The sequence below is a fragment of the Eumetopias jubatus genome, unplaced genomic scaffold (assembly GCF_037043125.1).
Source record: "Eumetopias jubatus isolate StellerSeaLion01/CBP00866 unplaced genomic scaffold, mEumJub1_p1.0 scaffold_13, whole genome shotgun sequence".
Lineage (NCBI taxonomy): Eukaryota > Metazoa > Chordata > Mammalia > Carnivora > Otariidae > Eumetopias > Eumetopias jubatus.
Window position 1 is genome coordinate 108,146,990 of NW_028274819.1, and position 12,217 is coordinate 108,159,206.

The window sequence follows — 12,217 nt, forward strand, 5'->3', positions numbered from 1 at the left end:
AAAATTAAAATTTCTTTCATCTGTACTGAATTTTTGAACATCTAAAACAAGAATTAAGAAGCAGACATTTTATGTTACTATCATTTTCAATACTTTCTGACAGCAGACTTATCCAGTTTTTAAAAATCATTTCTGAAATAAACAGATTATGAAATTAAAGCAAAAGCCCGAGGATCCAAAGGTCCGTCCTGCAGTCCTCGGGTCCAAGCTAGCAGCTGTGGAAAGGTTAAATGGGCAAGCTGCTCTGCCTCCCGGGGTTTAAGCTTCATTCTGTCTCTAGCGTCCTCCCCCCATTAACTGAACACCCATCACCCAGAACATACTCTCATTATGATTCCAGGATACAACTGCATCAGATATACGTTCAGACGAACCTATTCACAGAAAATCACAAAGAACACATGAGTGCTCAAAGAATTCTAATTCCCTTATTCTCACTGTCTCAGCAGACATAAGAACAAAGTAAAAGAACATAAACAGATCTGAGCACAGAGACGCAGAACGGTGTAAAAACAAAGGGACTGTTCAGTATCTGGAATTTGCTCTGAGAAATGCTGCATTACTGTAAAAAAAAAAAAGCCACGTGGTATCAAATCATGGAGAGTACCTTACAACACAGAACAGCAGTGTGCTAATGAGCTTAAGTTACCTGTGAAGAACCAGAGGCAGCTCTGTGCAGTCCTCAAAGTTGTCCTCTAACTGAGAGAGTAAGAGCCATTTCATCATCAGCTCCTTTAAAGAACAACTTCTATTTACTTCACATGTACTCTGCTCCACTCCTGTTTTTACAGTCTCGGGAACCACACAGATGGTCATTGCCAGAGTCAAGCAGCAAACTGCAGGACTACAACAAAGCCAAGCACGTCCGCTGTTAAAGATCAGCTCTTTTCTTTTTTCAATACTAAAAGTTCTTTATTTTCTTTAACATAGTGGCTATGGGTTGATGATCTGCAATAGGTGACATCATGAGAATAACCACGAGTAGACTGAGTGTGACAAAAGACCGACAAAGTGTTCCACACCCTTGAGTGATAGAATAGAGTCAAGAACGGGAGAAAAGTACTGCAAAAGGAGACGCCTGAAGCGCTACTTATATATTCCTGCAGGAACACCAGCAATGCATCCATTTTAATAGTCACCAGCTCACTTCCAACTTCTTTCCCTCAAGAACAATTTGAATCTCTTTGGCATCCGAGGTCTCACAGTTAGTAAAGCTTCTGCCTGATGCTTACGCTCTTTCCCATAAGTCTCCAAGATATGCTTCGCAAGTTCGTACAAGTCCCTGAGAAGGATTCTAATTTCTTGTTCAACAGCAGATTGAGTTTCTGGCCTCAGTGTCCCTGTGTCACTGCAGGTCGTAGCTCCAAGCTTCTCACTCATTCCAAATTTGATTACCATCCTCTTTGCTAAAAAATAAGCTTTCTGAGGTAGAAAGACCTTGTCTATTTTATTTACCACTGAGCTGCTACTAATGCTTAAGACAATGCCTGACACATCTAAGTATAGAGTGAATGTCTACTGACAAAATGAACACAAAAAATTGTGAGAAGTCTGATTACGTTTGAGAAGAACTATCTCTTATCGTTAACTGTCTGTAGCACTACTAAAAAGAATTTTTTTATGGATACTGAACAATAAGTACTTAATATGCAATTAAAGAAAAAAGAAATTTAAACATTTAATTCTTTAAAATTGGCCTTAGTAATCTCTCTACACTTGAAACTAAATTTACATTTATTTACTTATTAAGACTCCCTGGACAAACAATAGAAACATCTAAAATCAAATTTAACATATTGTTACCTCAAGTTACAAACTATAAAACCGGAAGAAAAAAAGTATATATGTCTATATATAAATCTCTTACAATACATAGTCAACTTACCATGAAGGTCTGCAGGCTGACCCAGTAAATAACTTCCAGAATTCTCTATCAACCTCAATTAAACTGCCTTGAATTATAGCTCCAAGTAAACCAAAGTTTTCAGCTTGTATTTGTTCAGAACTTATACCACGAAAGGTAAGAGACCAAATTTTAATCCAGAATTTCAATAAATCTGACTTCTGTGAGCCTTCTAGGTCTGATTTCTTGCCTTGACACAATGCAACTTCCGTAAGGCATCGTAACACATACGGCGTGCGCTCCCCATGTCGATGTTGAGGTAGGAGCTGGTATAGTATCATCAGTAAGGGTGACAACTCATAGTTAGGTAAACTTGAAGGATATTTTGATATTAACTGGGTTGTAATCTGTAACCTAGATAAAATAAAAGGATAATTAAATTGAAAATTACTCAATTCCATTAACTAAAACAAATATATAGACATAGAACCCTTACAATATCCTAGAGTATCAGCATCATTATTTTCCATACCACTCTAAAAATAAACTGGCTTTTAATATTTTTTAATCCCTACTTCCTAAAGTGGCAGGAAGAATGACAACTTTCTGGCTAGGTAGGTGAGCTGTCATATTCCCCTTACAAAAAAACTTTGAGGAGTAATTAAATTAGGGGCACCTGGCTGGCTCAGTTGGTAGAGCATGTATATGACTCCTGATCTCAGAATCATGAGTTCAAGCCTCACACTGGGCATGGAGCCTACTTAAAAACAAAACTAAACTTAATTACAATTTTCTACTTCTGAGTTATCACATCCATCCTTGCTCTTCAGCCACCAGTAATATTCCTACAAAACAAGAAAACAAACAAAAAACCCAAACAACTGTTTTTCCTAGACATTCAGTTAATTCAATAAGTATCTGCTATAAGTTCTCTGAAAGGTGAACTACTCAAGAAGAGGAACTTCACCTTATTCATTCCTGTATCTCTAATGCCTGGCACACAGCACGTATTCAATAAATAACCCCTGACAAAATGGAAAAACTGAAGAATCTGAAATAGGGATCCTCCACCATATAAAAGAAACATGAACTTAAGCAACAGGTATCTAAATCAAGGTGCTTCCCCCCCTTCACGACTCAGTTATATTTAAATATGACATCAACATGGTAAAAATCAAGGCATGGATCACACGAGTTTGACTTGACAGTTACAAACTTGTAACTGTCCTTCAGCAAGCTGCTTAACCTTTCCCAGTTTCGTTTTCTTTTTGGTAATAAAGCAAACAGGCTGAGCTAGATGAGTTCTAAAGATCCCTACGAGATCGAATATTTTGTGATATCACAGAACACCACAATTTATTTAATCATTTGAATAACTGTGTATGCTGTACATGGCAAATTAAAAAAAAAAAGGCAACCTTTTACTGTGGCACGAGGTCCAAATTATTCTGTGACTTTTGAAAGCCATCTTTAATTTCTTCCTCATCTATTTCCACTAGAAGGGGCTATACATGCTAAAATCTCTTTGCGTGGAGATGTACAGCTCAGCGCACTCCATGCCTGCTAGGCAGCCTCCTCCCATCTTCCTTGCTAAGGCTACCTGCTTAGGAAAGGTGGCCCCCTGGCCCAGGCTCCAGCAGATACGCCTTGGTGGTTGATCGCCAGAGGTCCTGGCAAGCACGTTCCCCTTCACCAGGGACTGGTTTCAGAGTGGACAACTGACCTAGTTATGGCCAGGCTGTTCTATTGCAGGGCTTGTGAGAAAAACTAAATGAGACTAAAATGACAGTGGAAGAGAAAACAGTAACATTTTACCAAGGCACAAGATCAAAATCACTCTGTGACTTCTGAAGATGATCTTTTATTACTTCCCAGCCTAATCCTATTTTCTTCTTTTTGCAGGGTGCACTGTAATCATTAAATTCTCTTTGAGTGGTAGTGTAAGACTGAGAAATCTCCAAAGATCTAGTATCTTCATTAAAAATCTGTAAGATAACAAAAAGAAAATTTTTTTTTCCCTACACTGATTCTGTTTTCTAATACTTCATGAAGGAAAAAATGTTCCTCCTCAAATGAAGACACAGGGAAGTCACAGAGAAAGAGTAATCAATTACAGAAATACATAAATATGATAACACAGTAACAAACATCTTGTATGACTGTAGTAGCTCTCTCAAAAACAGATATTACCAAGTAAGTTATTACTTTTATTTCCCAGAAACATTTGCACTAAGACATCTAAAAGTAAAGCAAAAATCTGTTTTCAATGGGATTAAATTTAAAATTTCTTTTGATAAAAAAATGGGATTATATCATATATTTACCATTAAGAAAATATCTGACAAGTGAAATTACCCAAGATATTAACCAAATTTCTGAGGAGGAAAAGAAAGTTTTACTTAAGAAACATTAAGCCATCAACTGATAGATGGGTAAACAAAATATAATATATCCATACAATTGAGTATTATCCAGCAATAAAAAGGAATGAACTAGTGTGATTCATGGCACAACATGGATGAACCTTGAAAACACTGTGCTAAGTGAAAGCGGCAGACTAAGAAGACTACATGTTGTTTCATTCCATTTCTAGGAAATGTCCAAAGTAGGCAAATCAATAGAGACAGAAAGTAGATTACTGGTTGGTTGCTAAAGACCGCTAACAGGTACATAGTCTGTTCTGCGGGTGATGAAAATATTCAGGAATTAGACAGTGGTGACGCTTGTACAACACACTGAAAATACTAAAAACCACTCAAAAAAAAAAAGAAAATCCTAAAAACCACTCAACTGTACACTTTAAAATAGTGAATTTTAGGGCACCTGGGTGGCTCAGTCAGTTAAGTGTCTACCTTTGGCTCAGGTCATGATCCCAGGGCCCTGGGATCGAGTCCCGCACTGGGCTCTCGCTCAGCAGGGAGCCTGCTTCTCCCTCTACCCCTCCCCCTGCTCATGTTCACACTCTCTCTCTCTCCCCCCTCTCAAATAAAATCTTAAAAATAAATAAGTAAATTTTATGCTATGTGATTTTTAACTCAGTAGGGAAAAAAATGAAAAAACAAAAAACATTAGGGTAAGGATAATCTGATTTCCTATAGACCATCTTTTAGGAATGAAGAGTTCAGGGATGCCTGGGTGGCTCAGTCAGTTAAGTATCTGCCTTCAGCTCAGTTCATCATCCCAAGGTCCTTGCTCAGTGGGGAGCCGGCCTCTCCCTGCCGCTCCCCCCACTTGTGCTGGCTCGCTTTCTCTGACAAATAAATAAATAAAATCTTAAAAAAAAAAATTCATCACTAGTTTTCACTAAGTTCATATGTGCAAAATAGTTACTAAGTCAGAACAGCAATTCCAAATACAGAGTTTTGAAAGAAACAGCTACATATACAAAGTAATTTTACAAGGCTTTTTATCAGAGCACATGTTTAAAAAACCCATTAAAAGGGAAACTAATGGAAAACTTCCAGATGTGACAAGGCCTACTATACCTGGTGACAAATATCTGCCATCAACTCAATCAAGTTTTCCTTGACAGCAACATTACGAGATCCTGAAGAATATTTCCCTCTGCTTCCTATATGACTTATCTCGTTAATTAGCAGATCATATAAGTTATACAAGATACTTTTCCATTTACTTGATTCATAAGCACCTGTAATTCAAAAAGTTAAAATACAGTTTACATATACTCTCCACTTGCACTGCCAATTCCCAAAGAACCATTCAGCTGTTAAGGTGGAAACTGGTCCAACCGTCCATTCTGTTCTAGGGCCTCTTTAGACAATATCCTTGCAGGCTCTACTTTGTAACGGTGTCCAGTGCACACTCAGTTACCTGTATCTGATATAAAATTCTATAATCTGATCTAACTTTCTCTAATCAACTCCATCAAAATCCCAATCAAACCTTAATTTTTTCTCTCCTGAAGCAAATACAATTAATATATCCCGTCATTTATACAAGGACCAAGTTCTCTGTAAGTCATTAAGAGAAAAACATCACTAGTTCCTTTAGTGTACAAACACGTTATCCAGACTTCTCCTCATTCTAGTCATCTATCCCTAAACACACACCAGTCCACTATGTCCCTCTTGAAATGGTGACTCTACAAAATCTGGTGGACATGATACACCTACTGTGATCTGACCGGTATGGGTAACAAAGGAGCTATTACTTCTCAGAGAGAACCATAAATCTATTAGTGTAGCCTAAAACTACATGAGTGTTTCTGGCAGACCCATCATCCTGCCAATTTTCAACTCTCCTAAATATACAGTTAACTAAAACCCTAAACATATCATGTCATCTCCTGAATAAGCCTGATCTTCATCCTGACAGGAGCTGTGTGAAAGATGAAAACCTAAGAAAATCCACCATTCTTTGACTTACAGTGGTTTCATGGGCTACAAATACACCTAACTTCCAACATGAGAAAAGCCCATTAAACAAAGACAGCTACTTTTGAGAAAAAATTGGCTCTCACAGTTTTTCTCCATTTTAGCTGCTATTTCTCAATGTAGCTTGATTTCCTAACAAGGGCCTTAAACAAGCCCTGATGAATTTGTCCAAAGGCCAGTACAGACCCAAAGGTGAACACAGTGTGAGCATGAGGGAACCCATCCAGTTCCAGTTGCACCCAATAAAATTCCTGTCCACTGAGTGAAGCTACATCATCTAAGATTTTTAAGATTTTTTTAAGTTAAGGTATAACTGACATATAACATTAATTTCAGATGTACAACATAATTATTTGGTATTTGTATACATTGTGAAATGATCAAAATGCATCTGGTTAACATACCTTACATAGTTACAAAAAAAAAAGTTTTTTCTTTGTGATGAGAAGTTTTAAGATCCACTCTCTTAGCTACTTTCAAATATGTACTACATATTAACAAGCAATACTCTCTTGGTAAAAGACAAATATAAAGGTATCAAAGGAAGAGAAGTCATTCATTTTTGGTTTTCCAGGAAAGAGGGGCCTGGATTAAGGATGAGGTTTAAGGCAGTATAAACACATCTTCCTGAGGAACCGACTCATCTAACTGTTGGCAGTCCACATTTCTCTTGTTTTACCTCCTAATAAAAGCAGTTATGTGGACATGTTAAGTCCCTGGCTTTTCTAAACTCGTTTACACTCTGGTCTATGTAATTCCTTTCAGCACCTAACTATTGCTGCATAATCAGCTCCTAGAGGGAACAGTGTCTCCTATTTATCTGTGTTCCTCATAGTACTTACGAATGTACTAAAATGGTAGGGCATGACAGGATTTGCTACCACAGCTTCAAATTCTAAAAAAAAAGTGTGAGAAACATCCTCAAGACTAACACGATTACCAAGCACAGAAATCCAGAGGAAGGTCATAACCTCCTACAAAACACAAATTTCATACTTAAGCCTCTATGTATCAATGAAGAAGCAAATTCAAAACAGCAAAAACTTTTATACCTTTTTCTTGGGTTTTGGCTCCCTTTGGATGATGCACATAAATTTGCAATTGAAATAATTCGATAATTACTTCTTTTAAGGAATCATTCAGTCTATGTTGAGTCCAAATGTAAAGCAAGGTAGGAAGAATTTCATCTCCTAGTTGACACACTCGAATTCGAAAGTTAACAGCCAACGTCTTGAGGAAGGTAATAAACGCTGCTAAGATGTGATTTAGACCCGCAGAACTCTTTTCCTGTCTGTCACAGAAAATAAACAGACTCAGCTTGGTATAACAGGGCAGAAAAATGAACATTGAAGGCAGTTATGAAGTTGCATGCCGCAAAGAAAAAAAAATATCTAATCTTCAAGTAACAGTAGCCTTAGTTTTAGAACTATTCAGAAAAAAAAAAATCTTAGTAGGACTACAGAGCAACAAACCAAACATCTTATTTGATGCTGACACATCCTTCCTGCTAACTCTCTGCTACTGAAACACTGTGCAAAATGATACAAAACTGATTTGTAATACCACCATTTATACAATGTTTCACATGATAGACTGGGTAATGTCACACAAATATAAGATACTGATACTTCCCAAGTATGTTCCTGTTTTATTTTTGCTTAGATATATCTATCTTCAAAAATGGGGGAAATGAAACTACTAAGAGGACATTTAGCTTTTCCTGTCACTAGATAAGCAACACTGATCCTCCACCTAAGAACGTCATTTTCATGTTCTGTCTGCCTTTGGATATTCAGGAAGTGGTAGAACTGACACTTTCTTTGGGAAGCTACTAATTCTACTATAATGGGTCACTTTGTTTTTTTTTTAATTGGTAACATTTTTAGTTACTGGATCTAAAGCACTGTCTTGCAAGAAGCTCAAACAGGTTTTCAATACAAAACAAAACAAAAAGATTAGATTACCTTGCATGCTGAATAGCCTTGGAAAAGAAATCCAAAAATTTGGAATTTAACCCATCGGTTTGCGAACAGCATCCTTTAGTCACAGCATGAATTATTCTAGCCACTAAAACTCTATTAATGTCTTGTGCAGGTTTAAGGTACAGACTGAAGTACACAGAGAACAATTCTTAAAAAAAAAAACACACACGCACACATCAGTTACTAAAAAGAAAACTCTTGAAGCATTTAACTTAAGTTCCTGATTTAATTTAAATTTCAATATTCCGGGCCACCTGGGTGGCTCACTAAGTGTCCAACTCTTGGTTTCGGCTCAGGTCTTGATCTTGGGGTCCTGGGACTGAGCCCCACATCAGGGTTCGCACTCAGTGGGGAGTCTGCTTGAGATTCTCTCTCTCTCTGTGCCCCCACCCACTTGCTCGCTCTCTAAATAAATCTTTTTAAATAAATTTTAGTAATCCCAAAAGATTTAAAATTATAATAATTTACATTTAATATGGTAAAAGTATCACATCAATATTTGCTTTTATTTTATATAAACTGCCTTCAAGAGAGGAACAACTTTTGGCCAGGAAGTACCCGCAGCCAGCCCTCAGACAAGCTGTTTAATTGCTCTACATCTGTGTCCCTTCCTCTAGGTCTAAGAGAACATGTAACAAGTGTAAAATGTATCAAGAACATGTATCAAGAACTCCCTCAGGGGGCTGAGATTTTATTCTACTTGTAACCTAAGGGATCAGAATGCCAGCTGCATGGATGCTGGCAGAAGACATTCTATTCCTGCTTGAGTACCTTCCTTTTTGCATAGATTCCTCAAACCCCAAGGCAACATGAAGAGTGGTAGGTGACAGGCATGCAAACTGTGAGAGCCCTCAAGCCTTCTGTGACATACAGGTGGCTCTGAGGAAGCCATCATCTCTGTCACCATCTCCACATTCCAAGGTTCACTGTACTTAAAAAAAAGTCAGGAATAAAGCAGTCAGGGTCTGCTCCTAAGACATGCAGAAATGTTGAGATGCACTGAGAATCCTCTCTCAGAACCAGGAAAACCAAAGCTGCTAATGCAGGATTTGCTCCCCATATAAACAAAAAGAGACTCTTTGGCTGGTAAAGTGAGTGAGAGTAATACCTATGGGTATCTTTCTTTTCAATTGTATGTATCACATAATTCTGCAGAAATAATATAAATCAAGATTTCAAATACGAAAGCATAAGGACAATACAAATACCTCAAACATTATAGTAAGGAAAATGATTGTTCAAATGATTCCTATCATATCTGACATTAATTTATACAACTCTGCATCAGTGCTTCCCAAAGTTCTGTCACTACAATACCTAAATGGTTAAAAACCGCGATTAATACACAGATGTGTGGAAACAAGAAAACAGGAGCGACAGCGGGGAGGTGGGGGGGGAGAAGAGTGGGCGCCTGGGTGGCTCAGTCAGTTAAGCATCTGACTTTGGCTCAGGTTATGATCTCAGGGTCCTGGGATCCAGCCCCACATCAGGCTCTGCCCTCAGTGGGGCATCTGCTTGCTCCTTCCCTCTCCTCTGGCCCTCCCCCCGCCCCCGCTACTGCTCTATCGAATAAATAAATAAAATCTTAAAAAAAAAAAAGGAAAAGAAAACAGGAGCAGTTATCTTGATCATTTCCCTCTTATTACCTGATAGCAGAGAGGTGAAATGAGAGTGCCAATGGTCTTCAATTAAAGCTCAAGTTTTAGGCCTTTTATTAGTTATGGGATGTGATCCCAATTCTCACAGAATCCCACATACTATCCTAGTAAGTGGTTAAGAAAAACTGGTATAAGACATTCAGTGAAAGTCTCAGAAGTGCACAGTTCAACTTCAAAAAAAAAAAAAAAAGCTGTAGGACATGCCTCCAGGTGAATTCACTTCCTCCATCAACTCAACAACAACAAAAAAGTTCAAAGAACAGACAGTGAAGGAACATAATAAAAAGGGCTTCTGGAGTTACTAAAATTCAGTTAACTGTAGATCCCTTGGGAGTTTATACATAGACAATCATGCTACCTGCAAACAGAACAGTTTTCTTTCTTCCTTTCCAATCTGCACACCTTCCACTTCCGTTCCTTGCCTAGCTCCCCTGGCTAGAACCTCACAGGTTTGGGGAGAGCAGACATCCTTATCCTGTTCCCAACTTCTTTTAGGAAAGGTGTTTTTTTTTTTTTTAAGATTTTATTTATTTGACAGAGAAAGAGACAGCGAGAGAGGGAACACAAGCAGGGGGAGTGGGGGAGGGAGAAGCAGGCTTCCCGCTGAGCAGGGAGCCCGATGTGGAGCCCGATGTGGGGCTCGATCCCAGGACCCTGGGATCATGACCTGAGCTGAAGGCAGACGCTTAACAACTGAGCCACCCAGGCGCCCCTCTTTTATGAAAGCTTTTAAATCATGGATTCAATTTCTTTAATAGCTACGTAACTATTCAAATTACCCATTTCATACTGGGTGAGTTCCGCCAGGGAGTGGTTTTAAGGAGCTGCCCATGTAAATTCGGTGGTCAAATTTATGTGCAGAGTTGTTCAGAGCATGCTCTTAATATTCTTCTAGTAAAAGACGGCAATTATATCCATTTCCTTCCTACTCTCAGCAATTTGTGTCCTCTTTTTTATCTTAGTCACTTTTACTAGCTGTTCTAGATTTGATTGTTTTCAAAGAATCACCTATTTCATTAAACGTTCTCTTCTGTTTTTCTGTTTTCAATTTCAGTGATTTCTGCTCTTCTGCTTGCTTCAAGTTTTTGTTTTGTTTTTCTAGTTTCTTGAGATGGAAGCTAAGATTATTGATTTGAGATTTTTCCCTCTTTTGTAATATAGGCAGTTAGTGCTGTAAATTACCCTCTCAACATAACTTTAGCTGCATTCTACAAATTTTGACATGTTGTATTTTTTCATTTTCATCCAGTTCCAAGTATACTTTGATTTCCTTTGAGACTTTTTCTTTGACCCATGAATTGAGAAGTATGTCACTGATTTTCACAAAAGCACTACGAAGGAGACAGGGCACTATGGTAGAAATAAAGAGAAGAACAAATTTAGAAAGGGCAATCAGAAAATGGCAGTGACATTTAAGCCAAGACCTGTAGGAGGACAAGAAAGCAGCCACACAAAGGGGAGCCTCTGACAAGAGAAGGACAAACGCCACAAGGGAAGAAAGGGCTTGCACTCTTGAAATTGAGGGCGTGAGATGATGAATAGCAGTGTCAGAAGGAAATACTAGAACTCTTACTTTTTAAATTAAAATTACAAATAAAAATCAACTTTTAGGGGCACCTGGGTGGCTCTGTCAGTTGACTGTCTGCCTTTGTTCATCTCAGGTCATGATCTTGAGGTCTTGGAATCAAGCCCTGCATTGGGCTCCCTGCTCAGCATGGGATCTGCTTCTCCCTCTCCCTCTGCCCTTCCCCCCGGCCCCCCGCTTGTGAACACGAGCTCATGCACACGCTCTTTCTCTCTCTCTTAAATAAATTGTTTGAAAAAATCAAGCTTGGGGCACCTGGGTGGCTCAGTTGTTAAGCGTCTGTGTTCGGCTCAAGTCATGATCCCAGGGTCCTGGGATCGAGCCCCACATCAGGTTCCCTGCTCAGTGGGAAGCCTGCTTCTCCCTCTCCCACTCCCCCTGCTTGTGTTCCCTCTCTTGCTGTCTCTCTCTCTGTCAAATAAATAAATCTTTAAAAAAAAAATTTTTTTTAATAAATAAATCAAGCTTTACTGATACTTAATATAGAAATCAACAATGGCCACTTTGGAAGACAGCTTTGGCAGCTTCTTACAAAACTAAACATATTTTTACCATATGATCCAGCAATCACACTTCTTGGTATTTACCCAAATGAGTTGAAAACTTAATCTGTACACAGATGTTTACAGCAGCCTCATTCGTATTTGCCAAAATTTGGAGGCAATCAAGATGTCCTTCAGTAAGTGAACGGATAATTAAACTGTGGTACATGCAGACAACGAAGTATTATTTGGTGCTAAAGAGAAATCAATCAG

The 12,217-nt window shown here is 38.4% G+C and overlaps 1 protein-coding gene across 9 annotated transcripts in view; it reads right to left on the minus strand.

Annotated features, from left to right (window-relative positions):
- The window catches only part of ATM (ATM serine/threonine kinase), a 119,322-nt gene that overhangs the window by 91,322 nt on the left and 15,783 nt on the right, over nt 1-12,217 (minus strand). For all 9 annotated transcript variants that reach the window (XM_028106043.2, XM_088017731.1, XM_088017730.1 and 6 more), the window contains 6 exons: nt 8,202-8,367; nt 7,290-7,528; nt 5,329-5,492; nt 3,659-3,828; nt 1,886-2,257; nt 650-844 (listed from right to left, as the gene is read on the minus strand). In XM_028106043.2, coding sequence (XP_027961844.1) covers nt 650-844; nt 1,886-2,257; nt 3,659-3,828; nt 5,329-5,492; nt 7,290-7,528; nt 8,202-8,367 — 1,306 coding nt within the window. The remainder of the gene's footprint in view (nt 1-649; nt 845-1,885; nt 2,258-3,658; nt 3,829-5,328; nt 5,493-7,289; nt 7,529-8,201; nt 8,368-12,217) is intronic.